Genomic DNA, 25,293 nt, shown 5'->3' with positions numbered 1-25,293 from the left:
AAGGTGTTTTATTGAGAAAATCATTTGCTTCTCACTTCCTTTTTAAATTAATTCGGTACTTTTGATTGCACATGAATGAAAGAAACAGTAGTCTCCTAGGGAAGTTTAATAACTGGTGTCCATGGTGGAAGTTGCGGCCGTTTCCTTGGTGCACTTGATCCTCTTCTTCGGTAACGCTACTGGTCATCCGGCGGTACGGTGGCCCAGAGTCTTTTTGCAATCCTTGTCCATCTTCAGCCCAAAATCCGGTACTTCGACGGGTGAATGGTAATGCGGCGGACCTGCTCTCGCTGGATTCATCCAACAAAAAGGAACTTTTTCCGGTAAACTTGCACAATATTGCCTACTTGATTGCCCTTTTAGTGACCACGCAGAACCAGCAGCACTTCATCGTCCTTACAGATTGACATCGTTCGGCCAGTTCCTTGGATAAAAACGCCGACATCATCTTCCTTCTGTTTGCGATGTGATGAGGTATCACTTTTGGTTTATCCGCAGCACCTGGGCAGCCGTATCCTTTCCTTCAAATTGTTGGAAACTAGAGGAAATGACACATCATGACATCCTGCAGGAATAATAATTGTATTTTATGCTTACCTTTTTAGCGATGTAATAAATAAAACAAAAAATAATTCACCAACATAAACACTTTGAGCAAACCCGCATTGATCACATCTAAATAAAATATGGCAGTCGTACATCTGTCAATAGATACGCACACTGAATGCGGAAGAAGAACGCTTACGATAGTTTTATCATTGAACCATATGATTTTTGAATGTACGTGTGGAATCAGAACGAAAAATATCAGCCTCAGATGATACATGATTATATCATAGCTACAATCAGAATTGTTACTATATCTGTTGATGGCCAATCCCAGTTGCTTATCGTATTCTTTTCACAGAAAATCGAACATGGATTATATGAAATTGTATAAATCCAATATGTTGTGAAATTATTACATATGGCGTCGTACATTAAAAATTTTGTATAGTATTTGTTCTAGATAAACTTACAATCGTATTTTAAGTCGATGATTATATAAATAGTTACCATATTGTTTAATTCATATGAATAATAATAATAATAAAGCAAATGGTTTTATTTTATGCGGGCTGCTATCCCTGATTTTTTTACAATATTGTTGAATTTCATCTCTAAATCAGAACGTAATCAAGTATAGGCGTTTTGAAGTATAGGGCACTGCACGGGAACATCTCTTTCTCTTTCGTTCCTCATACATTTTGACGTTTACTGGCCTTGTTGTTTTCTAATTTCTTTGCAGCGAAAAAGAGACAAATTATTCCGTGCAGTGCCCTATGGTGCTAGAAAAGGCACTCGCACTCTCACCTCTCTCATGCATGAGAGTAGCACTTTTTGACATTTTCTTTCAACTTCAAGTTTCGCCGGACGGCAGTTGTACCGTGACAGAATAAGCAATAAACATTAGTGCCGTCCAATGAGCAGCTCGAAGTAGCTCGAAGTTGTTCCCGTCCTGCTCGTTCTTTTTTGTCAACAAATGGGCATGAGCAGGACAGGGAGAAACTTCGAGCTCTCATTGGACAGCACTTTTTGGATAACCGGCTACAAAATATATCTATATTATAGCTTTTTTTTTACCGTTTTCATAAGCAAGTAAGTTTTGTAGAAACACGATGGTCAAGATCGGTCTCCAAATCAAGGCCACTCTCGAGAACATAGAAGAACTGAAGACCTGCCACCCGAACTATCCATTCTTCTTGAAAATCAAGTGCACCAACTGCGGCGAAGAGTCGGACAAATGGCACGACATAACCGAAGGTGAGCACGTCAATGAAGACACGCGTAACCCAAAGGGATTCAATTTCTACATGAAATGCCGGATGTGTTCCCGCGAGAACAGCATCGACATCGTCGAGGGAAGCAATGGTAGGAATGTCGGGATTGTTACAACAATGGACTAACGTTAGCCAATATACTTACAGCATCTTACACGGGCGATGATTCCGGAAAACTTAAGACGATAGTTGCCTTCGACTGTCGTGGGGTGGAACCGGTAGACTTCAGTCCACGGGCAGGCTGGATTGCCAAAGCGACCGATGGGGGGCCCAAGTTTGAGGACATCGACTTATCTGATGACGACTGGGTGGAATATGATCAGAAAAATAACAATTCCATCGGAGTTTACGAATTTGAGTCTGATTTTGTCAAAATGAAGAAATAGAATTTCATATAATTCATGTTGTTTCTTAATTTGGGGAATGGTCGAAGTAAATTTCACTAAAATTATCTAAAACCCCTTTGAGTATGTTTTTGTCTTTCTCACGTATATTCGCTACAAGAACAAACTTTTTATAGAAGGAGACCCTTCTTCAATGGCTCTACCAACTGGAACTTGGCTGCTTTTCAACTTGCTCGCAAGGCTACTGGACACCCATACTGTTGTATAGGTTGTATACCAATCGACGAACTCATATGATGGATGTCTGTGCGTGTGTATGTGCGCAAAAAAAACACGCATTTTTTGGGGCACTTAACCTTAACCGACTTGCTCCTGTCCCATTGTTTCCTATTGAAAATTGGGAAAATTGGTCAATTTTTATTTAATTTACTAGCAGACCCGACGAACTTTGTTTCGCCTAAAATTGATTTATTATCTGATTAATTCTCGAGTTGTGAAGAAATTGGTGTTTCATTTGTATGGGAGCCCCCCTTTTCAAAGGGTTTTATTTCAAATGGTATCTATCGGTTTAGAAGCGTTTTACCTTTCTTCGACTACCTAAATGTAGGGATGAAGTTCGTAACAGGCTACAATGTATTTTTGGAATATCTTTATTAATCATGTCATCATATATCATGTATTAATATTCAAAATCGGTGGTTGCCAACCAGGCGGAATAGTTTTCAAAAAGAAATCCAAGATGACGGCCAAATTCAATGTGGCTGCCTCTTATTATTGAAAATTGAGGATACACTCTTCCTCTTTCCAACGATATGCTGATCTCTGTGATCGGTTGCGAAATGTTGGAGTTAAGACAGTTTTGATGAGTCAAAAACTGACAAAAATCGGGGTGTGAAATGATTTCGTGTATAACTAACGAGGGGTTCATCTTTCTGAAGAATTTAATTAGGATCCTTCATATACTCGCCGAAAACTTTCGAATGAATATAAATTTAGACATTTTTAAGAACCTCGTGCAAATAGTGGCCCGGTCTCAGCGTTTAAAGGTAGACGAATTTTTCAACAACTTTAAACATATCTTTATCAAGCACTACCACATCATCAACACCACAAGGTTTTTATTTATCTCTCTATTATGAGTTTTACCCATCCCTGTCCTCTCCCTCTTCAGTGGGACAAAAGCTGATTCTATCACGCACTGATTATGTAATTCAAAGTTCTGCTGACTGAAAAATTTAAGCGTACATTAAGACACTCTTGAATGAACTTGTGTACTTGCGTGCCGTACAATTAAACACTAATTATCGTATCGTACTTCCGTTTAAAAAGCAGTAGTGAAAATGAAAACTACTGAATCGTTAAATACCAATGAATTTCGGATATTAATTCAAAGCTTTATTGTATTTAGACAACTTTATCCGGCTTGCTTGAACCGACATTTAATCAATGGTTATGTTTTGTATTCCTTTTTCGTTTCTATTCAAGGCCCTCTCATTCCATAGTTGCAGGTATCGACAAAATGTGTGTATGTGAAATTGTTTCATTCTAATGCAATCTTGCATTAACCCTACGATCTAATTATAGGTGAATTGATTGTTGTAATCTATGTACATATAAATGTTAACATTTCCTTGAGTGCTTATGTGATTTAACTGTAAAGGCCCTACCCTACAATAGGTTTAATCACTTCTCGTTCTTCTTTATGGACTCGGTTAATCGAACAGTTTAATCTCGAAATTCAGCGCGTTCTGTAGTTAAAAAATTATAATTTACTAAAAACAAAATTTCACTGCCTTAGAGAGCTGCACGATTGCTATTACTTGTCCTATTATGGAATCGTAAGTTTGAGCGAACTCAGTTTTAACAACGAAATCTAGACGCAACAAATAAATATTTGTATCAACTAAAACCTATCGCGACTTTAACGACTTAATAAATTATGTGTTCCTGTTGTTTTTACTACTAGGGGGATCTTATGAATGAAACCTACTTGTATTTGATATCTCTTTAGTTGCATTTGTTGATTTTACCTTCGCTCTGAGTTAGGTATTGTTACTTTGTTGTAATATTCTGTCTTTAGTTCATGTTTGTGTATTTTATAAGTCTTGTGATTTGATAATGGGTGATTTAATCACACTTGTCCGCAGCTACCAGAGGAAAACGAACAATTCTCATTTGGTTTCCGTAATCGCAGATCACCGAACCGCATGCCGGTAGCATAATCTTCGGGCTGAGCTGCGAGTTGGAGCAATCCAGTTTAACCTCCCGGACAATATCGCCCGTGCGCACGTCCCAAACGATCAACGAGCCTGAGGGTTGAGAAATATATTATGAATGCGTTTTACAATCATTTTTTTTTTATGATGAAGCTTTAAGTTGATCGATAAATCGTATCCATGCTTTGATATTGAAATAAACTTGGAGTAGAGCAAACCACTCTGTAACATATTCCTATTTTTAAGATATTTTTCCTTTTTTACACTTTTAACCCATTTTATAGCCTTTTATTTTCATTATTGTCAACTTTACTTATTTATTTTTATTATATTTGCTTCCTTTTTTACTAGATGTTATGTTTTTTAACCATTCAGAAAAAAATCTTATCAAGAATGTAAAAGTTAAAAACAATTACCTGGCTTTCCCGTCACGAGAAGCGACGGTGTCAACATAACCAGGGACGAGTAGACATGCGTCACGGTCATCGTTGTCAGCGGTTGACCCTGGAAACGATCCCAAACCCGTATTCGCTCATCTAACCCAAGCGATATCACGTAACTGGGAGAGCAAGCGAGTGCCACTACTGAATCATCGTGTGCCTCAATTTTGTACATACAGGCGCCTGTGAAAAAAAAGTCACATCAAGATTATTTCATACTGGCCAACACTTCTTCAATCATACCTCTTATCAAATCCCACACACACAAGAAGCCATCCTGACAACCCGATGCTCCCATTCCTGCTTGCCATTGATCGATGAACAAGCAAGATATAGGCCCACAATGCCCATGCAGTGTATACTGCAACATGTGGCTATCGAGACGGAACACTTTCACCGTGTGATCCTGACTTCCGGTCATGACGGTGCCACCTGCTACTTCTAGACACGTTACCGGCATCCGATGTCCCTGCTGGTGATACTCCAGAATGCAGCGAAGTTCCTCCTCGGAGTGCGCAGCGGCAGCTACATTGGACGGATTCGCTGGCGTCGGACCTCCTATGTGGAACATTCCTAAATTTCCGGCCGAACCCGTTCGCACGTGAGCTGTGGAATTTTAGAATTATTGAAACCGCGTAAGAGATAACACCTCAATCAACTTACTTCTTCGATAGGCTGACGTAAATCCCCAGTCGATCTGGCGACCCTGGGTGTACGTTTCTAACCTCAGAAAATCGATACGGCCACTGAGACGAGCCGCGATTACTTTGTCCCCAGTTAGTTTGATGTTGGTTACCCCGTTATTTAAAGTATGTTCTGTCTCATAAATACACTGAAATGTTAGAAAAACGTTTATGAAATGTTTTATATCCCCAAATGTATATTGATCAAATACAATTTCAATTTTCACTCAAAGTAAATATAGAAACCAGACATCAAAGTTAAAGTCAAAGTCAAAAGTTTCTACAAATTCTATATTTATATTTATATATATATTTAAGTCTACTACCGGAGAGGAATTCCTGGAGGAACTTCCAGAGGAATTCCTGGAAGAATTTCCGAAGAGGAATTCCTGAAGGAACTTCCGGAGGAATTCCTGGAAGAAGTTCCGAAGAAGAATCCCTGGAAGAACTTCCGAAGAGGAATTCCTGGAGGAACTTTCGGTTTTGCATTAATTGAGGTAACCCCTCTCGGAAGTAGGCTTCCAAGCCTCTTGAAGGAATAATTACGAACCCTTTTAAAAGTTGGCTTACGAGCCCTTTGAAAGAAGCTTTCCGAGCCTTTTGAAAAGAACCTTCCGAACCTCTTGAAAAGGTCCTTCTGAGATTTATAAAAGAAGCCTTTCGACCCTCTTAAAAGAGGCTTCCGAGCCTCTTAAAACAAGGCTTCCGGGCCTCTTGAAAGGATGCGTCCAAGCCTTTTGAAAGGAGGCTTCCAAGCCCCTTGAGAGGAGGCTTCCAAGCCTCTTGAAAGGAGGCTTTCAAGCCTCTTGGAATGAGGCTTGCAGGCCTTTTGAAAGAATGTTTCCAATCCTCTTCAAAGGAGGTTTCTAAGCATTTTGAAAGGAGGCTTCCGAGCCTCTTGAAAGGAGGTTTCCAAGCCTCTTGAGAGGATGCTTCCAAGTCTCTTAAGAGGAGGAGTCCAAGCCTCTTGAGAGGAGGCTTCCAAGCCTTTTGAGAGGAGGCTTCCAAACCTCTTGGGAGGAGGCTTCCAAACTCCTTGAGCGGAGGCTTCCAACCCTCTTGAGAGGATGCTTCCAAGTCTCCTAAGAGGAGAAGTCCAAGCCTCTTGAGAGGAGGCTTCCAAGCCTTTTGAGATGAGGCTTCCAAACCTCTTGGGAGGAGGCTTCCAAACTCCTTGAGAGGAGGCTTCCAACCCTCTTGAGAGGAGGTTTCCGAACCTCTTGAAAGGAGGTTTCCAAGCCTCTTGAAAGGAGGCTTCCAAGCCTCTTGAAAGAAGACTTCCAAGCCTCTTGAAAGAAGGCTTCCAAGCCTCTTGAAAGGAGGCTTCCAAGCCTCTTGAAAGGAGGTTTCCAAGCCTCTTGAAAGGAGGCTTCCAAGCCTCTTGAAAGGAGGCTTCCAAGCCTCTTGAAAGGAGGCTTCCAAGCCTCTTGAAAGGAGGCTTTCGAGCCTCTTGAAAGGAGGCTTCCGAGCCTCTTGAAAGGAGGCTTCCGAGCCTCTTGAAAGGAGGCTTCCGAGCTTCTTGAAAGGAGGCTTCCAAGCCTCTTGAAAGGAGGCTTCCAAGCCTCTTGAAAGGAGGCTTCCAAGCCTCTTGAAAGGAGGCTTCCAAGCCTCTTGAAAGGAGGCTTCCAAGTCTCTTGAAAGGAGGCTTCCAAACCTCTTGAAAGGAGGCTTCCAAGGCTCTGGAAAGGAGGCTTCCAAGCCTCTTGAAAGGAGGCTTCCAAGCCTCTTGAAAGGAGGCTTCCAAGCCTCTTGAAAGAAGTCTTCCAAGCCTCTTGAAAGAAGGTTCCGAAACTGTTGAAAGAAGGCTTCTGGACATCTTGAAAGAAGGCCTTCGCACTTGGGGCCCTCCTTAGCCGTGCGGTAAGACGCGCGGCTACAAAGCAAGACCATGCTGAGGGAGGCTGGGTTCGATTCCCGGTGCCGGTCTAGGCAATTTTTGGATTGGAAATCGTCTCGACTTCCCTGGGCATAAAAGTATCATCGTGTTAGCCTCATGATATATGAATGCAAAAATGGTAACTTGGCTTAGAAACCTCGCAGTTCATAACTGTGGAAGTGCTTAATGAACACTAAGTTACGAGGCGGCTCTGTCCCACTGTGGGAATGTAATGCCAATAAGAAGAAGAAGAAGAGGCCTTCGAGCTGCCTGGGAGAAGCCTTCCGAGAAGCGTAGAAGGATGCAACGAGGCGTAAGATTGCCAATCCGGAGATGGCTAGTGCAATTCTCCGTCCGGGCTAGGATGTTTTTTGGTGAGAAATATTCTTGACTCTCTAGGCATAGTGTATCCATTGTACTTTTTACGCAATTACTCATGCAATGGCGGACATAGATAGCTTTCAATTAATATTATGCATCTCGAGATAAAATAGAATACTGCGGCTTCCTGCTGGTGGCTTCTCAGGTAATCGCAACGGTCACTAAACACAACAGTGTCAATGAAAATCTCACCCACCGTATGCACTTGCCATGATAGACACTCTCCATGTACTCAGTGACTCCGGTTGCCTCTCACTAATACAATCGAATACTGCTGTCATTTTGCGAAAAGCACGTGGTTTTGTTTTGAGCGGGAAATTTCTGCCTATCTTTTAACACTGCGACTATCTTGACGTTTACCTTCGCAGTCGAGCCTGCGAGTGTATGACCGCCGCAACATTCTAGAAAAAGAGAAGCGCGACAATAACTGAGGAAATGCTAACAGAGTACCAAGTTTCCTTTGGAATGTAGAGCCAAAGAAGAAGAAAAAATCCTGAAAAAATGCCTCTTAAACGGAAGCTTCCGAACCTTTAGATTCGAAATTTATTTTATTAACATATTCTCAACATATTAGTTAACTTTTCGCTTAGATCAGGTGGATTGCATTGAAGATTTTTTAAATTTGCGCATTCTACGTTATGTCCGTTTGATCTTTTATGCCGCAGCCCTTCATGCACTGTGCTGGTTGTGGAGGGCAGGATTCAATTGGCTTTGATTTACTGATCGTCATCCATATTATGTACAAGACAAAATTTTGAAATAAAAAAACAAAATTATCCAAACTTTATCAATAAGTTTCGATGGAAATTGTTATACGTCCGCCATTACGCATTTTTGTCCGAGGTACCCCCTAGGGCCAGCGAAGGTACCTCCAGGGGTACATGTACCCCAGGTTGAGAACCGCTGTCCTAGAGGAACTACCGTAGAGGAGTTGCTGGAGGAACTTGCGGAGGAATTTCTGGAGGTTCCTAAAAGTACTTCCGGAGGAATTCCTGAAGGAACTTTCAGAGGAATTCCTGAAGGAACTTCCAGAGGAATTCTTGAAGGAACTTCCAGAGGAATTCCTGGAGGAACTTCCGCAGGAATACCAAGAGCAACTTCCAGTGGAATTCGTTGAGAAACTTCCGGAAGGAACACTAGGAACTTCCCATGCAATGTTTAGTGGATTTTCCGGAGGAATTCCGGGAGCAACTTCCAGAGGAATTTTCGAAGGAAAATTTCGATTTTTTGTGGGTTTTTTCGTCGTGTCAACTCAATGATTTCATAAACCCTAGATCCAGAAATAGCCATGTACATAACACGTAAAATCAGTTGCTCGGCATCGATCGTACACGACGCACGCGATTGCAGATGTGTTCTGCCGGAATTAATTTTCCTTTTCAATAGTTTGCCTGTTATATTTGTGTTGCACCGTCGGGTCGTTTTGCTTTTCTACTGTGCACAAGCAAAAGTGAAACGGATCGTCATGAGTGAGGTGTTTATTAATACGGTCGAATTCCGTTTCTCGATCGATTCACCTCGACCCTCGTGGGTAGAGGTTGCTGAGTTCGTAAAGCAATTGGAATGTGATGTGTCGCATGTGGAAGCTATCTACAAACTGACAGAAAACCGAAGCATGGGATTGGACCATGTCTGCACTGGAGTTAGAGGCGTGTACAATGAGAAGGGCGTGCCTCCGTCAATCGAAGTTAACTGCCGAAGCGTAAAAGTTTTTCACGACGGTTGAAAGAACACGTGCTTCTTATGCCAAGCGACAGGACATCGTCAAAACATCTGCCCTTTGAGGAAAAACCGGATTCCGGCACACGGAATGAACATCGCACCTGAAAAAAAATCAGAAACTGGAACCACTTCCAGTTTCTGATTTTTTTTCAGGTGCGATGTATTTGGCGGAAGACGAAATCATGGAATTTGAGGAAGAAATTATTGGAGATCATCAAGAAGAGGAAAAAAGTCAGAAGGAAGAAAAGATTCTAGAAAAGCAGACACCGGATATCGATGACGAATACATCCAAAGTACATTCGGAATTCCCAACTGTTCGCAGCTGGTAAACGACTTCAAGGTAATTATAAAGGAAAAGACATGGAAGCTAGAGGCAAACCAGCGTCGAGCTCAATTCGCTACGTCAGGATCCACCGAGCGTTCTTCGCCAAAGAAGAGTTCACGCAAGATTAATAAATAATTTTATTTGAATTGTATTCGGCTCCGTAAAGTTTTAAGAAACGTCTGAGCCTTAATAAATAAATAATTAACAAAAAAAACACGTAAAAAACGATCTCAGTGTAATAACCCTTTCACATTATTGTTAAACATTCCTCGTAATAATAATGTAAATATAAAGCTGACTAAAATCATTATTACGTTGGCTATCTTGCTACACTTTACTCCAAACTGGGGTTACTTTCTACGTAGATTTTGAGATCTACGCCGTTTTTGAAGACTTTGGTATTTAAGCGGATTTTTCTCGAGGGAATGCGCGAAAACCACGAAAAATCGATTTTGGTTTCAGTAGTTTTCTTCGCGGATTTTGGAATTAACGCAATACGTATCACCCGCATAAAAATCGACTTTAGTGTAATTCGGTTGAAATGCGACTGAGTAATAAACCTTAAGGATGGGTATACGGATGCTGCCCAAATAGATTTTTTCCTTATAAATAGAATCTGACCAAAATACCTACCTTAAAATTACCAGTCGTCCCCTCCCAAAACTCCAACCGTCCATCTGCACACCCAATCACTATGAGATTATCCAAAAAGTCCAAACACCAGATCGGCGATGGCTGATAGATTTTCTTGCGCACCGTTGCGCCAGCTCCTCCCACTCCGCCCCCCGGCGGTCCATCGGAGGGACTTCTTTGCGTTTCATCTTCCCCGCTGGGCGACCGACGAAAGCTTGATGAATTGGCAGGAGGAGGCGATCGATTGCTCCTAGATTGGTCGACCGCCGCTTCGTAGTACTGGGAAGAATTGTTCGAGAGGAAGCGATTCCTTAGATCTACCGCCCCTAGCCCGCCATTGCTGAGGCGTTTAGTTTGCTGCGCGCTGTGATCACTGGTAAAATGACGATCATACTGGGTAGCAAAGTCCAACAGTCCGGCGTTAGTTGATTGGTCCTGCCGGTTTTGACTAGCGAAATTAAACTGGAGTTTCTTCTTCAACTTAAATGCGAAACTGGTGGGAGATTTCTCAGGGAAGATTTCCTGAACTCCGGTGATATTTGAACTGGTTGGCTCACTTTTTACAATGACGGATCCATTGGGAGACCCTTGGCTCTCTTTGCGCTGCATATCCAAGTTACTGATACGGTGAATTTCAGCCATTAGCTCCCCGTTGGTCACGTCCCAGATTTTGACCTGCCCCTGCAGGCACGAGCTAGCAATCATATTGCCATCCGTCACCAAACATTCGATGCGATGCTTATGTCCGTTAACCTGAATCGGGACACCCTCGAGAATGCGCTGTTCTTGCTTTGGTTCTTCGGTTTCACTTTCAGTCCAACTTGTTCGCCATTCGGCATAATTTCGAGTACACAGGCAACGGTACAGCATGATAAGAGTGTAGGCGACCACAAAAATGCTTACCGCAATAAGCATGCAGCTCAGAAGGATCTCCATGGGTGTTTTTGGATAAAATGGAGCATTGGTGGTACTCATGCTCGGAGTATCACCACTGTCCACATCGCTAAGATCCAATGGATCTAAAGCAGCTGCCAGTGCCTTCCATTGAAAGTGATGTGGTGCTTTTTCATCTGGGTTTCGCAATTTTAAGGCGACTTGTGGACTTACCGCATGAGACAATTTGATGGATGGTAACACAGTTACGTACCTACCAGACAAAGATATGTTGTACTGCTTGAGAATCGATGACCAATGAAAATTTGATAAATGGTAGACCGTTTCGTAGTCTGGATGTTCGAGACGATTTAGTTGCTCCGTTATGTTCAAAACACGTTCATTGCCTCCGGGAATATCTCCTTCAGAGAAATGATTATAAGTAATATGGCCAGCTTCAGCCGACCGGAGATCATGCATGTCGTTCATTGGAATGTCTATTTTGCTGGCTTCACTAGCGACACGTTGCGCCGAGAGGTTTTTATCAATCAAAAACTCAATCAACCCTGAATTGTAGATGATGTTTGATATCCATAACACCATCCAGATCATGAAGCCTCTTTGAAAGAAACGCGTGCGTGCCCAAAAATTAACTATTCTCAATCGCTTTGGTATCTTTTTGTCCTTGCCGTTTCCAGAAGTGGTCAAACTGTTCTTTTTGTTGCTACAAGCTTGATCCATTACGGACAACTTTGGATGGGACATAGATCGACTAATCCCTCCATTCCTACTAGCTTCCATCACGTTCCTTCTTACGTCGCTATTGTAATACAACATTTTCGGTAACTGCCGAACCTCTGCACTATACTCGACCCGCTTAATATCCAACGCCAGGACCGTGGAAAAGAACATAATCTGCAGAAAGAAATCCGACACCAATCCAACGATGGCAAAGATGCAAAACTCCTGAATTACTGGAACGAACGTGCACAAACCAGCCGTTAGAATCGTTATCTCCGTCAGCAGATTCTTCGTGATGGACCAACCCTCCCGAGAAAGGCCTTGCGCCAAACGAATCTTGACGTCCAGGTTGCTATCCGTAGTTAAAACACTTTTTGTAATAACCAACGCATTCTCGAGTCCCACCAAAATCACCAAGTATGGATAAACACCCTTGGACTGTAAGCTGATGGTCAGACCAAAGAAAAAGCACATTCCCAGAGACATGAGCAGACTGCCCAGCACGGTCATGACAGCACTGGATGCCAGTACCAGTCTTGATCGAATCGCCTCAATCTTCCGCACCGAGAAATACACGTACAGAAACAACATCACAATCGCTATGCACTGCGGTAGAAACTCCTTCCAGTCGAACTCTCCCGGATAAAAGATGTACATAATGGACGACTGTTCTCGCGAGCTTTGTAACTTCGGTTGGGGTGCTTCTGGTTCCGACGAAACCGGCTGATGAAGCGGATATGCTTTGGTGAGCTTCTCCTTCAGCGAGTTGATATAGGCGGGATTGTTCTCACGTAAGATCAACGTTACGGCATACTGAATGATCCTCGAACGAACTCGCATGGGATAACGCTTGACTCCGGTATCCCGGAGGGTGATCCCAAACAGCATTTCCGACGTGGATACCTTGGATTTTTGTAAATTCTGAAAAAGAAAATACATTATCAATTTGAAGCATATTTCGCGTTTATTTAAATTTTATGTCGATGAAAAGATAGGAGAAAAAATTAAAGATGAATAACAAAAATAAAACACATGAAAATCTAATGATTGCAAAAGACCAAAGGTAATGATTAAAAAGACTGAAGAATAATTGAAATAAAGATTATATGGCCGCGTGTACTTAATGTACGTGAAATGCTTCTATATATCGTGATCTGGTCCACAACGATACAGCTATGTTCTAAATGATAAAATAATTATAGCTTACATGATGTACAAAAATCGTATTCAGCAAACTGCTATCTCTGTTGAAACTTTGGATATTTTGCTGCCACAAATTTGCCGGCGATAGAAGCAAACAGTTGTATTCGGGAAACAGCATTTGTTGCGAAGCACGCTTTACATTCTCCACATGCAAACACAGGTGACTCAACGTTGTTTTGCTAAAAGAGATAAAAAAAGTTTGCATCTTATCACCCGAACCGGTTTGGTTTGGCAATAGCACCCAGAAATATCACCTTTCGTCCTCGTGATTGCGAATAATCTCAATCAGTTTGAACACCTCGTACAGCGGGCCACGAAACGCATCCGTTAGCTGCAAACCATCCTCCCACGGGGCCACGCTGGATCGCATAATGATCTGCTGCACGTACAGCAACGGGTCGATTCTTGCCCACGGGAATGGCGGTTCCAAGCTGAGGTTGTAGATGTTGAAAAAGTTGTTCCCGTTGAAGTTGAACGGATTGTACAATTCCGATGGGCTGGACTCGCTGGCGTTGACATTCGTGTGCTGTATATTATGGCCATTTTGTTCAGTGTATGGAAATATCACCTTGGTCGGGATAGTTCCCGGAAGTGGGATGTTCAACAGAGGATAACTGCAACAAAACGAAAAAAAACCCGTGTTTGATTATTCTAGTACATAGGTTCCCAACGTTGGTTGTGGCCTGATGCTTGATGAGAGAAAATTTATTAAATATTTGCTTAATATTCTATTAAAACCTAAACACATGATTGCTACCGGAGTACATGGGAGAACTGATTTAAATCTTAAATGTGCATTTACCCAGAAGTTCGCTTTAGAATTTCTCTCATAGCTACAAATACAATCATTTGATTATCCATTGCATTTAAATTTAGCCTGATGTATCGCACTTCCTATATAATAAACACATCAACATAACTTTAAGAGCTTTTTTGCTTGATAAAAATACGATTTGTACGCTACTGAGGCACAAAACCACTCCAACTGAATACTCTGAAAAATATTAAAAGGGACTTTAAAAAAAAAACTATTTCGATCAGGCCTAAACACCAGACTATAATGGCTAATAGGCTGATTAATGGTAAGGGTTTCTTTGTTAGACTACTAAAACTTGTAACATCAGACATACCTCAGGAATAATGCCTACAACTGGAAGAATTTAGATATGACGACGACATACTGACAAACACAATTGTTTAACCGCATGAATATAAGGGACGCTCTTTATTATTTATAATTGGAATTAAACGTAACGTAACGTAAAACATAAAATCATATATTATAACTGACATTTTTCAACAGCTTAAATATTGGTCACAAAACTATCCCCAACCTGCCCACACTCCTTAGGCAGTGATAGCAATATGTCCCACAGAACTTAAAACCCCCATGGGTAAAGATGTTGTGGTGAAGCCTTATCCTGTAGTCCCTGATGTTCATGGACGATGTGAATTTTTAACGTGACTTGGGCTATGGTCCCCTTATACATCAATGGCTTTATTAACATTTGAATTTGCAACGTAGCCATGACTACCACAGCTATCAAACGCGTTCGATTGATAATCTACGCATATTGGCGCCAAGAACCAACTATCTACGTTTAGGATGTATGTACAGAGTGATTACAAACTACAACAACTTACCTATAAATATTTCCATCGTCACACCACTCCATGGCCTGATTTTTTTGAATTTTTTTTTAATTAAAACCTAACAACGCCTTAAATTTTCAAAAAAGAGTTCAAGCTCCTTCATACAAGTATGTTTTTTGTTTTTGCCTTTCTCGTACAACTAAGTTGTACCGAAAGGCTATCATTTCACTCCAAATTCGAACTTTTGATAGAAGTCCCGGAGACCCATAGTGTTATATACCATTCGACTCAGCTCGATGAGCTGAACAAATGTCTGTCTGTCCGTGTCCGTGTCTGTCCGTGTCTGCCTGTCATTTCATCTGACGTTTACTGCCAACATGTTTGGAACTTTCCCCAGAAGCTAGAACTAATATGCTGACCAATGCTGGCTGCAGATCAAAAATCCGTTAAATATACGCAGAGATATGGTCATTCTCGTGAAAACGATACGGGATTTGCCATACATCCTGAACAAATGTCACTTTTGCAGAACACCCGGAACCTGAAACAAATTGGCCAGAGAGTCTTACAGTCCTCAAAATGTATCTTTAATAAAGATCCTATATTCATCGTCTTGGCAGTGGCGTCGCGTAACCTCACTTTTTACCTGTGCACTGACACAATAAATGAAAATTTTTTAATTTTGATATTTTGACAGCCTAAATAGAAAATAAAATTATCCGAGTCGTTGAGGCTCATCAAAATCTAGTTATTTAATTTTCGGATTGGAAATTGTCTCGACTTCCCTGGGCATAAAAGTATCATCGTGCTAGCCTCATGATATACGAATGCAAAAATGGTAACCTGGCTTAGAAACCTCGCAGTTTATAACTGTGGAAGTGCTTAATGAACACTAAGCTGCGAGGCGGCTCTGTCCCAGTGTGGGGATGTAATGCCAATAATAAGAAGAATAAGATGGTGCTAAAACCGGCCCCTCCTGGAAGGCCCCTGAAACCAGCAGTGGACACTACCATTCAGGGAATATTTCTGTAATCATCGTCTCGCAAAGCCATGAAGTTATGTTTGCATTATTCCGATCTGTTATCATTTCATCATGTTTCCGGAACCGTTTTACGGAAATTGCCATATGTCTGCGTAGTTTTGATGGGTTCTCGATCTACAGCCACCATTGGTCGGCATATTAGTTCTAGTTTTTGAAAAAAGCATAAAACGTGATGAAAGTAAACGTCACATAAAATGACAAGCAGTGGAAAAATGCATCTTGAACATACCCTCGAAAAACCCGGAACATCTCCGGTGGCAATTTCAGATTTCGACAGTATATTAGAAGAGTGTCCGCTTCTGTTGGCCCTGGTTTGATCAAAATCGGATTATTCTACGCAAAGTTATGCTGATTTGAATTTCGACATAATTTTACCTATCTCTGCCTTTTTGTCTAACCCCTGTACATAGGTCACATAGTTTTCCATGATGAATCCCGATCTATGTTACTGATTACCCCACCAAACTAACACAACTTCCTTCCCGTGGTTATTGTGGAGATGCAGAGATATTCTCAGTCTCTAGTAGCAACAATAACCACACACTACCATTCCCTCCCTTTCCCAACTGACTGTGACGACTTGGCCGGCGCACTAAGGGGTAACTAGCCCAAAATCCTGGTCAAAATTATATTTCGGCGTTTTCTGGTAGGTTTTGCATCTTTGATGCAAAAAATATGGTGACAATCGATTTTCGAACATTTTTACAGGTGCAAATTTACCTACCAGTGATAAATTACCTTTCTTGATATGTTCAAAAATAAAACGGTGTTACCATAAACTGATACAGAAGCGACAGCTCCATGACAGTTCATTTGTTTACTCGCTTTTGTCCTTAATTCGCTTGGGAAACGTGAAAAATGAAAAATCTCGCGTATCATTTGATAAGGGCCTATTACAGAAAGAAAAACAAAACATTAGTTTCTCACATCTTTTTCACAAGCTTACGATATTTTTAGCAGCGAAAGCTTCCCAGAACGCACAATCAACACTGATTACACACGCATAACATCAGTTGCATCGGAAACTTCGGGACGATGACAATTTGGAAAATTTCCTGTTTTGGTCCTAATTACAAGGTAGCCTCAAGTGGTTATTTCACTAAAACCAAATAGATTGCTTATTCGAATTGTTTCTATTTAGCTTGAAGTGGCATCTGCCCATTAGCCAATATTCTGCATCTACCCCCTACCCCCCTACCCCATATTATGTCTATGTTCCTACTTGTCTACATAATATCAACTATAATGTATCCAGTTTTCCGCGAGTGGTAATGGCCGCCTGCTTGCCTGCGGATTCGTTTCTGATTTGTCGTTTGTGGAGGTCAACTGCACTCACCATTCCGAGCATTTTGATCAATGTGATATATAAGAAGGCTTGAATTCACTTCACCAGCACCTGGGTGGGTGCAGTTGATCTCCACAAATGTCAAATCAGAGACTAACCCGCAGGCAGGCTGGCGGCCATTACCGCTCGCGAAAAACTGGATTTAAGTTATATTGAGATTTAGATATCTGTTGTCAATGTAATTGATATTTTGATTTTTCAATAGATTGGTTAGTTGGAAGGAGACGAAAGATAATGGAGCACTCGCAATGCTTAGTAGAGATTTAAATGAGCAGCAGATGCCCCAAACTAACTTTATTTTCTGAGCGTTAGATTACAAGATTGTATTAAAATGTTTTTTTATCGGCTCCGTAACGCCCCACAGCATTTGAGCCCACCAAATGAACGAATGAATAACAAAAAACGAAGAAGGTTACTATTGTATTCAATCATGTCTATGTGTCAAATGCCTCGAAAACCAGAAAAAGTTATCTGCGGAAATTTTCTCCCTATATACTGTTGAAAACAATGGCGGAAAGTGTGAAAACAACCAATTTTGAAATTACTCGCAAATTCGTTTGCGGACGAGTGCGGATGATCTTTAAGCTGCAATAGAAAGATGAAAGCCTATATTTTCATGTCTTTTCAATCTCGTAGCAGAATACGAGAGAGTACTTCTACTTTTTTAATAATGAAGTTTGTTGAAAAATGTCAAAAACTCCATGTTATTCATGTTTATGAAATCAAATCTTAATGTAAAATATAATTCATTTCAACTCATGGAGGTCCTAGGGCAGTGCATAAATGATGTTTTGTGTACTTAAAACCTAACATTATATGTGTTGTTTGGATTTATCAGCAGTTGTAATTGATCTTTGTCTCACGGCACGCTAAAAACCATCAAATTAACATGATTTTTGGTAGGTTGTCATTAACACTAATAAGGAACAAACGAAAAAAAATCAATGACACTTAATAGAGATAATATTGAAGAATATTCTAAAAATGTAATACCATGCAAAAGTTCGAAAAACGAGAATGGGTTTTTGGCCAGCCATTTGTTCTAGCTACTTCATCGTGCGGCGCCGATATTGATCAACATTTCGGGACTGATTTGCGATTTGGGCGTAACTTATTTTGTAAACAAACATTGTTTTATAAATTCCTTAGAATGCAAGCATTTTTCACCGAAACTCATTACCTTATCTGAAAGAGGAAAGCTTATTCTGTCGGATACATACCGTGGTTTTCTCAGGAAATGTTTGTTTTAGCAGGAATTCGTCTTCCAATATTTGTTTACAAAATAAGTTACGCCCAAATCGCAAAGCAGTCCCGATTTGTGAGCTGCTGAAACGTGCAGAATAGATGGTGAATCCCATCCACTATTCACTGGGATCGAAGGGCAATTTACACCAGTTCTGATCAATCACGGAGTAGCAACCATTGATATGTACAGTTAGCCTCAGCTAAGCTAAGCTAAGCTCTTATGCAATGCAAGTTCCTACCAACTACTGTTGTCAATGTCGTCGCTCCTGCGCGGGACAAAGTGCCTCATGCACTAGTGATAGGAAAACTTTTAAAAAAATCGTAATTTTCCTTTCGTAAGGTACATGGCGCCAAGTTATGACATTCCTTTAGCCTAATAAATAGTACGAACTTTGGTAACATAAATGTTTCGATAACATTTATAACGTCTTCATACGTTACTTCAAATTCATTATTACAAAGAATTAAGAAAAATAGCCGCTTGAAGAATAATTGTATTGTATATGTACTATCTCATATTTAAGAGAGCGTGAGAGTAAATCGTCGATTTCCCCTCTTAGAAAAAAATATCGCAAAAGGCAGTTTTTTTTTGAAAACTAAAGCGAAATACAACCAAATGAAGCATCCACCGTATATAATTATGTCTTCGCTATTGGATGATGTAGTTTTGAAACAAAAATACTTCCCCCATCCAGCTGGAGACTGTCTTTTCTCCTCGGTGGGTGGTTTTATTGCTGGGGGTGGTACGAGCACGTGGCTGTTTTTCTCGTCTATGACTGGATGACGGTAATTTGAACCTTAACATGTGATAACCTGAAATCCGCAAAACTGCTTTATTCAGACGATCTGAAAAACTGACATGGAATATGTTTGAAATTAGTGTAAAAATCAATGGTATGCAGATGAATTCGACTTAATCCAAAGCTTTAACATTCACTGGCTGGCAATCTATTCTATTTATTACTAGCAGACCCGACGAACTTTGTTTCGTTTAAAATTGATTTATTATCTGATTAATTCTCGAATTATGAAGAATTTAGTATTTCATTTGTATGGGAGCCCCCCTTTCCAAAGCGGGGAGGGGTCTCGAACCATCTTAGGAACCTTCCTGGGCCCCAAAAACCTTAGCATACAGTTCAGTAATTTCCGAGTCTATAAGGTTCAGACAGACAGAAATTCATTTTTATGTATATAGATTTTTGTATGGATCGTCACACTTCACTCAACCCCCTCCCCCTCTAAGCGTTACGTACTTTGTGGATGTTCCCTCAAAGGGTTTCATCAATCAAAGACCTTGAACGATTTTTTTTCTATAAATAATTCAAGTTTGTTTTCAATTTCCTGATTTATTCTCCAAATTATGAATTTCTTATCCCGGGCATGTTTGAAAGACTTGGAAACCTCTGTGCTAATACGTATGTGTTACAAAAATAAGGAATGATGATTCAGTAAAACTGAAATGACATCATGACGATGCAGCTTAGTTCTTTTATACGCTTACATGCTTCACTGGTCATAAGTAAGATGGAACGTGCGTATCAGTGACGTAAAATTAAGTTCTTATTTTGCCTTACGAAGTGAAATTGAAAGGCAATTCAACACCTAATGTGTACTTCTGCCACACCGGTGATGAGGAAATTATTCGCTTTTCACATTTTAAGTGGCAATGCTTCTAACAAGATATAAACAGCCCAATTCCAGTTCTCAACGTTTATTACTTGGACATGATTACATGGTTAATATCTTCAGGTTTGGCGATGTACAAAAACAACTGGTTGGACTGGAGTGCTGCCCAGTGATGAACAAACGGAACAATGGGAGGAATATTTGTGCTGCCCTAATGGTCCTTCTATTTATTGCTACTGAGTAATGAAAAATCTCTACATATAAAAAAGAAATGGTCTGTGTTCGTATCCGCATAACTCGAAAACAGATGGATGGATTTTCTTCATTTCTTCAGCTAAAATGTTTGTTATAGTTTCCGGCGGGTTTATATGACATTTGCTCATGCAAAAATCACGAGTAAAGTTGAGTAAAACGTGGAAAACTAAAATTAAGGTTTGTATGGAAATTTCGCATGGGCAGTTCACAACGCGCATTTTCGCCGACTGTGCAGGACAACGTGTGCTAGGTCAACTAGTTGAGAATATATTCATTGGGAATAAAAAGGTTTGCTCATAATATGAATATACAATGCACTAGCATTGAGCAATTCGCACAAATTCGTGGGTGGTACAAGCCTGGGCTATGGTATAAGAGTAGCATCACTTTCATCCGTTACCACAGATATTGATTTGGGACTAATCACTATCTCTTAGATGGAAGCAATGCACTCTCCAATAGTCGAGATCTGTCCTGGCCACGTCCTTGCGAATGCTGAGGAAGTTGGACACCTACTTAAGAAAAATGCAGAGAACTCTACGACCTCTCCTAGGTGCCACGGGAGGTTTTGGATTTGTTAGTGTAGAAGGTTACAGCAGTGGGAATCGTTTTGGTAGAACGTGAAACACAGAAAAAACTACGATAGAAATACAAAGTAGGAAAGGGACGAGCCTGAATTTGAACCCACGACCTCCTTCTTATAAGGCAGAAGCGGTAGCCACTAGACCACCGGGCTCGTCATGCTCATAATATGAATATACATTTATGTAAAAAATAGATTCTGCTGTTTGCCCCAAGTCACTCTAAATGCCTCAAGATATTTTTATTGATGATAACCAAAAGGCGCACTTGTGTTATCAACGCATATTGATATTTTATGTGAACACTGTTGAACAGGCAACCGACGATTAAAGAGAGGCACGGCATTGACATTCAATTTACCATCAGAGATGTTACCTACATATGAACCGTTTGTTCGGAAAACTGCATAAGTGACATTTTTAGTTAAAATGAGAACTTCGCATATTCTGAATCCTTACTCAAAAATACATATTTTGACAAAAAACACAAAAAATTGGGTCGGAAGTGAAAAAAAAACATAATATCCTGATCCATTCACTTTAAAGCACAATTATGAATCACTAGCAGACCCGACGAACTTTGTTTCGTCTAAAATTGATTTATTGTCTGATTAGTTCTCGAGTCATGCAGAAATTGCTGGTTCATTTGTATGGGAGCCCCCCTTTCCAAAAAGGGGAGGGGTATCAAACCATCTTAAGAACCTTCTCCGGCCCCAGAAACCTCCGCATACAAAATTTCACGCCGATCGGTTCAGTAGTTTCCGAGTCTATAAGGGTCAGAAATTCATTTTTATGTATATAGAAGAAGAAGAAGATTGGTTACAGTCTTCGAACTGCTAATGACCACAGGCGTTGCCTATATTTTTTGATCTGACGTTGCCATATAATTAAAAATCTGTGCCAACTGCCAGCTTGTTGTTTTCTCCGAATGGTGAGAAATGGACTTATGTAGTGTTTAAACCTAACGATTCAAATATTTTTTTTATTAACTACAACGCCGAATATGATGATAAGATAAGGAAGCATGATAACAAATGAAAATTTCCGTGTCATGAACCAGAACATTTGATAGACTAAACGGTAAAAGCATGAAATTCAATGAAAAAATCCTGATGAATCCACCTGCTCTAGTAGCACATTTTTTACTGATTTGATTGCAGCAGCTCCAATGTGACTCGATTTGGTCGCAGCGAAGGAGTACAGAAGAAAACCTACGATGATTGTGATTTGATTACTACTCCCTATTAGTCGTATTTATAACGTGTGCAAACGAATCTGACGAAAAGTTCTTATGGGTTTTAATGCTTTGTAAATTTTAAACAGGAGTAACATAGTCGACGGCGATCAAGCTGAGTACCAAAATCCCTTGTTACAGTTATTGATACAATAACAGGAGAGACTGTTGTTTTAAATTAGATCAAACGGTCGAGACTCTGTCAAACCGCACCAAGTGCCAAAATGAAAAATTACCAATTTTCCTTGCAAAAGTTTTCGTGCAGCTGATCTAATTCAGCACAAATCGTATCAGATAACCTACCATCGTTATCCAACATCAAATATACGAATGATTGGATATGAATTTATTTTTATTTCCATGCTACGAACCAAATTTCACAAATTAGTCAAAATTCACTTGGTGCAGTTTCGCTGAACCCCGACCAAATAACCCTGAAACACTTTTCATGCAAGCAACCCTACTTTGGATTCATTTCGAGTTTGAGCATCCCCTTTAAAAATCAAAGATATGCAAATTTCTTGTATTTCTCAACATTTCATTGACGCAATCCGGAAAACCGGAAAACATTTTGATTCTACCAAGGATGAGCGCATTTGCCAAAATATATGGTAAAAGAAATGCTGGAAATAAAAACACCTCTCGAACTGGAATCACTCGGATCGCAAACTGGTTTCCACTTGCATCAACTTTGCCATTTTATGAGCGATAAGCAGAAATTCGTCGTCCATCAAATGGGACCTTCATGTCGGATCTGATAGGAAGCGAGCAATAACAAGGTCGACCGTCAAAATAGAATTCATGGAAATATTTACACAAAATATATTTGAGATTAAGAAATAATTGTGGTTCAAGTAAATTAAGGCGAATTTAATCGATGAAATACGTAAACAGTGTGTTTTCAAATGTGAGGCTTTAGTATCACTATTCTGTAGACGGTTTGCGCAAATGAGCTCAGATTAGCATGCAAATAATACGCGTCAGAAACCAGTTCCCAAGACCGGCTTAAGATACCAATACCCGATCAGGAATACATAACAAAATTATAACTCAATTCTATCAATGGTTGTTATTTAAAACAACGTGTGTTATAATTAGATAATTCGATAAAAATGTGTCTTCGGCCAGTTTTATTTCATATCAAAATTATAACAACATTAGTTATGTATATTTACACAAAATAATTGCCTACATTTTTTGATATTGGAAAAAGCGGAGGTAATCACCTCCAGTATAACTTGAATCAATGTTCGATGTTAATAGCTAGTACAAAGTTAATTGCCTACATTATGGATGAAAATCCGGCGTTGTAGCGTACCACATTTTTATACGTGATGTAGGCAATTACCATGAAAGTAGATTTTTGTACCTCATAATCATATCAACGGTTGTTATAATGTTGAAATAAAGGTAACAACCTCTGATATAATTATGTTACGGCTAGAGGAAATTTTGATATATTTTTTGTTATTTTAACAACTAACCAGCCAATTTTATAACACATTTTGTTACATTATTTTTCTGAAATAAATTACTCCCCTTGTTATAATTTTGTTATGCATTCTTGATCGGGTAAGCAGACCAACAGAGACATAACGTCGCGTCGTGATTGATATGTAGGGTTGTAGGTAAGATTGGATGCGCGCAATGAACAATTAACTGTCTTCATTACTGCCATTATTGGCCATTGCATTCCACAACTGAAACATTGCCACTTCACAGTTTAGTAATAACAGTATTGAATTTCGTCCAGTCCAGTAATGCGAGGTTTCAAAGCTAAGCGAGCTTTTCGCTTCCGAATATTAATTTTATGACGGAAATTCAAATGCCCAAAAAATTGGAGAAAATTGTCCACTCATGAAATACTATACCAGAAATCAATCCCAGCTACAGCATAGTCTGTATCTTACCGATGAGTTACTAAATTAATCAATTAAAAAATCGAATGTTACTATGAACTTCACGTGGCTCCCGTAGCTAATCTGCTAAATGCGTGGTTAGAAGTAAGGAAACTGGGTTCGAGTATCATGCTGTTCTTTAGAAATTTCGAAACCACTTTGCCATGTGGGCGTGCATGATATTGTAAATATACATTGGAAATCAAATTCCATTTTTTGGGATATCAGTATATACCCGACAAAATAAACTAATAATCTATAGCTTTATTAATTCATGCGTATTGAATTAAGATTTGTGAACTTTTGCGTCAAGATGTATTTATTAAATGATAAAACTTATAGAGGAATTTAACCCATTGATTTGTTCGTCATTTTGAATCCAGGAAGTTTACTTCTAATGTTGCACTGTAAGCACGAAGATGTTGAATAGTTGAATAGTAGGAATCCAAAATGAGTGAAAATTTCAAAATCGGCATATTTTATCTTATAACCGCTGTATCTCAGAACCGGTAGCAGTTCTTCACAAAATACTGTACACCTTTTCCAATCGAAATCCAGCGTACTGTCATAAAAAAGTCAATAAAAGCGTAAAAAAATATTTCAACCATTTAAAAAAAAAAACACTTATAAATACAAAAAAATATAACTTTTTTGTTAAGAAAATTATTTTGAGATTTTAGTGGAATGTCTTCACTTGTCATTAATTCCACCACTTAATTGTACCTTGACAGATACGTATTTCGACCTCAACAGTAAGGTCGTCTTCAGTGTTTCGCACTTAACTCGACAAACTCGTCTTATGACAAGTGATAATTTTTTTTGTCCATCATTTCTCCATTATGACCCATAGTGCAAAAAATTACATCGGCTACAACATATAAAAAAAAAACAAAAAATATTGAAAAAATCATTTTTGAGAAAATCAATTTTTAATTTTTATTTTCAATGATTGAACTTTTTTTTCACAGTGTACATTTTTTTCACATAGCCCCAATGATTGCCTTAAACATTGTCGAAGACACCAAAACGATCGGATGAAGAATGTATATGCGAAATTTCAGGGAAATAAAAAAATACAAAATTGAAATCTCGAAAAAAATCATGATTTCACAGAGAATTACTCGATGCTGGGTCATTAGGCCGAAGGCCGTTAGTCCGAAGGTCATTAGCCCGAATGGTCATTAGGCCGAATGGCCATCAGGCCGAATGAGAACTG

The 25,293-nt window shown here is 39.8% G+C and overlaps 2 protein-coding genes across 8 annotated transcripts in view; one reads left to right on the top strand and one right to left on the bottom strand.

Moving 5' to 3' along the window:
• Positions 1-1,453: 1,453 nt before the first annotated feature.
• Positions 1,454-2,222, top strand: LOC134223763 (UPF0587 protein GA18326). The gene is made up of 2 exons (XM_062702950.1): positions 1,454-1,911; positions 1,968-2,222. Exons 1-2 carry the CDS (start codon positions 1,659-1,661, stop codon positions 2,204-2,206), a joined length of 492 nt encoding a protein of 163 aa, XP_062558934.1. The 5' UTR covers positions 1,454-1,658; the 3' UTR covers positions 2,207-2,222.
• A 1,336-nt stretch (positions 2,223-3,558) lies between these two features.
• The window catches only part of LOC134226636 (sterol regulatory element-binding protein cleavage-activating protein), a 37,503-nt gene continuing 15,768 nt past the window's right edge, over positions 3,559-25,293 (bottom strand). For all 7 annotated transcript variants that reach the window (XM_062707519.1, XM_062707520.1, XM_062707525.1 and 4 more), the window contains exons 3-9: positions 13,513-13,872; positions 13,263-13,437; positions 10,442-12,976; positions 5,484-5,652; positions 5,064-5,426; positions 4,797-5,003; positions 3,559-4,473 (exon numbers count right to left, since the gene is read on the bottom strand). In XM_062707519.1, the coding sequence (XP_062563503.1) occupies positions 4,292-4,473; positions 4,797-5,003; positions 5,064-5,426; positions 5,484-5,652; positions 10,442-12,976; positions 13,263-13,437; positions 13,513-13,872 (3,991 nt within the window). In that variant the 3' untranslated portion in view covers positions 3,559-4,291. The remainder of the gene's footprint in view (positions 4,474-4,796; positions 5,004-5,063; positions 5,427-5,483; positions 5,653-10,441; positions 12,977-13,262; positions 13,438-13,512; positions 13,873-25,293) is intronic.

Source organism: Armigeres subalbatus, chromosome 3 (genome assembly GCF_024139115.2).
Source record: "Armigeres subalbatus isolate Guangzhou_Male chromosome 3, GZ_Asu_2, whole genome shotgun sequence".
Classification (NCBI taxonomy): domain Eukaryota; kingdom Metazoa; phylum Arthropoda; class Insecta; order Diptera; family Culicidae; genus Armigeres; species Armigeres subalbatus.
This window is presented reverse-complemented; position numbering and strand designations above follow the sequence as displayed.